The sequence below is a fragment of the Hemicordylus capensis genome, chromosome 4, assembly GCF_027244095.1.
Source record: "Hemicordylus capensis ecotype Gifberg chromosome 4, rHemCap1.1.pri, whole genome shotgun sequence".
NCBI classification, from domain to species: domain Eukaryota; kingdom Metazoa; phylum Chordata; class Lepidosauria; order Squamata; family Cordylidae; genus Hemicordylus; species Hemicordylus capensis.
The window spans coordinates 29,067,717-29,071,458 of record NC_069660.1 but is presented as its reverse complement, the minus strand read 5'-3'; the positions used below and the strand labels follow the sequence as shown (position 1 = coordinate 29,071,458).

The 3,742-nt window shown below is 52.2% G+C and overlaps 1 protein-coding gene across 1 annotated transcript; it reads left to right on the top strand.

Annotated features, from left to right (window-relative positions):
• The first annotated feature begins 501 nt into the window (after nt 1-501).
• On the top strand, nt 502-2,734 carry CEBPB (CCAAT enhancer binding protein beta). The gene has a single exon (XM_053250641.1). The coding sequence runs from the start codon at nt 835-837 to the stop codon at nt 1,891-1,893; it is 1,059 nt and encodes a 352-aa protein (XP_053106616.1). The 5' UTR covers nt 502-834; the 3' UTR covers nt 1,894-2,734.
• The last annotated feature ends 1,008 nt before the right edge of the window (nt 2,735-3,742 follow it).

Below are 3,742 nucleotides of genomic sequence, written 5' to 3'. Positions count from 1 at the left end.
TTTAGCTAAGAAAGATCCAACTGGTGATAGACAGACAGACAACCGGAGTAGCAAGGTTGGATGGAATGGGCCCTGGGAGAAAAAGTGAAGATGGGCCCCTGTCCCTTTCTTCTTCTGAGAGGTATGAAGGGGAGAGCAAGGGGCAAGCTGTCACCCTGTCAGCGGACCCCTGCCCCCCAGGGGCATTTGCCTCCCCCTCCATTCCGTTATAGCTAGACCATAGATAGATAGATAGAGAAATTTCACACGCGCACAAAACTTTCGAAGTCCCGCCCCTTGCTGCGAGTCCAAGACGCCCCCACCCCGCGCCCCTCCTCCCGGGATCGCGCGCCTTGTTTTTGTTATGAATGGCCAAGGCTGAAAGAGGCACACACGCACTCCTAGCGCCCTCCTTTGAGGCTGCAGCCAGCAGCGAGCCGCTTTCGTGCGCTGTACAAAGTGTGCAGGCAGTGACGTGTCTGGTTGCTATGACCGCCCTATAAATAACTGAGCAAAGGAACTTTCCCAAGTCAGAGACTTTAGGAGAGGACGCGGGACCCAGAGCCAGATGGTCCGCAGCAGCCGCCACCCGCAGCCACCGCGCCCGAGAACCAGCCGGGTCCCGCCGGGCGCCTCCGAATCTCTCCTCGCGCCCTGAAGCAGCCGGCAGAGCAGCCCTGCCTGGAGAGGCGCAGCAGCAACCACCGGACTCGAGGGGGGCCAGCAGGAGGAGCTGGGGCGACTCCGCTGTCGGCTGCTGCGACGTCCCACCTTCTCGCTCCAGAGGCTTTGGGGGGAGCCCAGCACCGAGAATCCCCTTTCCCCCCCTTCCCCTGCTGCCCCCCTTTTGCTTTCATGCAACGCCTGGTGACCTGGGACCAAGCATGCCTGCCCCTCCAGCCGCCGGCCTTTAAATCCATGGAAGTGGCTAACTTCTATTACGAGGCGGACTGTCTGGCTGCTCTGAGCAAGCTGCATCCCCGGGCTGCAGGGGGCCGCTCCATGACCGAGCTCAGCGTGGGGGAACACGAGAGAACGATCGACTTCAGCCCTTACCTGGACCCTTTAGCATCGCAGCAGGCGCAGCAGCCTCCTTCTGCGGCAGCAGGGGGCAACTTTGAGCCTGTTTGCAGCGGCAGCGGCGGAGGGAGCGGCGGCGGCGGCCAAGATTTCCTCTCCGAGCTCTTCTCTGAGCAGGACTATAAAGGCGGCAGCGGCGGCGGCGGCGGGAAGAAGCACCCTGATTATACGTACATCAGCCTGGCCAGGCACAGCCATCACCCGGGCGGCGGGCAAAGCCACAAGGCCGGGCCGCTGCTGGGTTGCTTCCCGCCGCAGATGGTGGAGACCAAAGTGGAGCCGGTCTTCGAGCACCTGGACTCTTGCAAAGGGCCCCGCAAGGAAGAAGCTGGCGGCGGCGCAGGGCCCGGGCTGGGCGGAATATCCTCGCCCTACGGCAGCACCGTGCGCTCCTACTTGGGCTACCAGTCCGTGCCGAGCGGGAGCAGCGGCAACCTCTCCACCTCGTCCTCTTCCAGCCCACCCGGCACCCCGAACCCGTCCGATTCTTCGAAATCCGCCTCGGCCGGAGGAGGAAGCGGCGGCGGCGTTGGCGGCGGCGTTTACCCGGCAGGCCACGGCGGCGGAGGTGGCAAGAACAAGTCCAAGAAGTGCGTGGACAAACACAGCGACGAGTACAAGATCCGCCGGGAGCGAAACAACATCGCGGTGCGCAAGAGCCGCGACAAAGCCAAACTGCGCAACCTGGAGACGCAGCACAAAGTCTTGGAACTGACGGCCGAGAACGAGCGGCTCCAGAAGAAAGTGGAGCAGCTCTCCCGGGAGCTCAGCACCCTCAGGAACTTGTTCAAACAGCTGCCCGAGCCGCTCTTGGCCACCTCTGGACACTGCTAGCCCCGCAGCTGGACGCCGCTGGAACAGTGCTGTGGTCTGGGTTAGGAAAGGGGGGCGGGCAGAGATGCCGGGGCGCGCGCGATTGGAGTTTGGGGAAGGCTCGAGGGGTCGGACGGGGGATTTGGTGGTTGCTTCTTCTCCCTCCTTTCAAGGCAAGAGCGTATCAGGGAGGAGGCTGCCCAGAGAGGTTTATACATGATATTTTATAATATATTATTATTGGCCTTTTAATTCGCACTCTGATGTTGGGGGAAACCTTCCGCCCTAAGCTCTGTGCTGTACAACTCCTTCGGCTGGCGGGGGGAGTCTCCTGGCGGTTTCCATTTACCTCTGCGACCTCATGGAGGAAGCGTTCTTTTTCAACTTCATTATTGTTTTTTATTCTAAGAAAATGTGACACCAGACTAGACCCAAGTCCCTTAATCTCCGATCTGGAATCTCTGCAGGGTTGTGTGTGTGGTCGGTCCCCCCTTTCCCTTTATTTCTCCCCCCCCCACGCCTCCCCCCCCTTTGAATGCTAGTGTTATTTAAGAAGAGAAAGAAGGAGATAATAAAATAAAGTAGTAGAGCGAAAGGGAGAGAAAGAGTCCAAAGTGATGCAATCGTTTAAACATGGCTGGGAAAGCTATCTACACATGATGCAACCTCGTGTAACTGTCAGTCATGGATTGAGTAATCTGTTAAAGATGTTCCTACAGGTTTTTTTTTTTAATTATAAAGAATGATCTATTTCTATAAGGAAAAAAAGACATATGTATATTTTGGGATCTATGCATTCTTGCTACATATGAAGCATTAATGAACAATTTTAATAAAACTTTATTGCTAGGAGGAAAAATGAGAGCTTGTTTCTTTAAAGTGTTTTTTAAAAATCAGTGTCTCACTTGGGGGATAGGGATGATCCTGAACTATTAAAGCCAATGGGAGTTTTGCCATAAACTTTAAAGGGGTATATTTTTCTGATCATCTAGCTCGACCAGACTACTCTGTGACCAAGGGATGAGTCCTTTTGGTTTTCTTAAATCAGCAAAAACAAGAGAACTAGCAAGCAGATAACAGCAGCAGTAACTCCCTGACTTCTCTGTTTCCTCGGTAATTATGTAAACTTTTATGTGAATTATTACAAATTTGGTGGGGGCATTCTAAATTGGACTGAGTAGACAATGTGATGGGATGGTTTCACTTTCATTCAAACATTCAGATCTTGTATCCTCTTGGTCTGATCCTGAATGTCTGACCTTTTTTGCTTATTGCAGGGAAGGGATAAGAAGAAAAGTATAGTTTGATATGGTATATGAAGGCTTTGAGCTGGTATGGCGAGATCTCTTCTGTAATCAAGGCTACAGAAGAAAGGTAGGGACAAGCCTTTCTGAGTATATATTTAGTAACTTTATAAATGGTGGTGAGCAACCAACCTCTTCACAGCCATTTTTGTGGCATCCAGGGCCTGGTTAGAATCTGGAGGCTCCTAGCGTTTTAGTCTGAAGATCAAATGAGACTTATGAATGCTGAGATAAAATTAAAAAATGTCATGCCTAGATAGGCTCAAACCTCATAACACAGATGCTAAGTATGTCTTCCAGATCTCACTTAAAAAAAAAAATATTTCATGCTTTTAAGGGATTAGCTTAAGAAGTATCTTCACATATGGGGTTAACAATGTCAGAAAATATTGCAGAGTACGTGATCTGTGTCCCCCAGCTTAGCACTTGCCGTATTAAAATAAATTAGATGCAAAGTGTGTTAATTGCAGGTAACAAAAATAAGGTAATTAGTCCTGCTTCTGGGTCATAAAATCTAAAAGATTTCCAGTGTTGCCTTCACTCCTTGAGTGTGTCCGCCCTTTTCA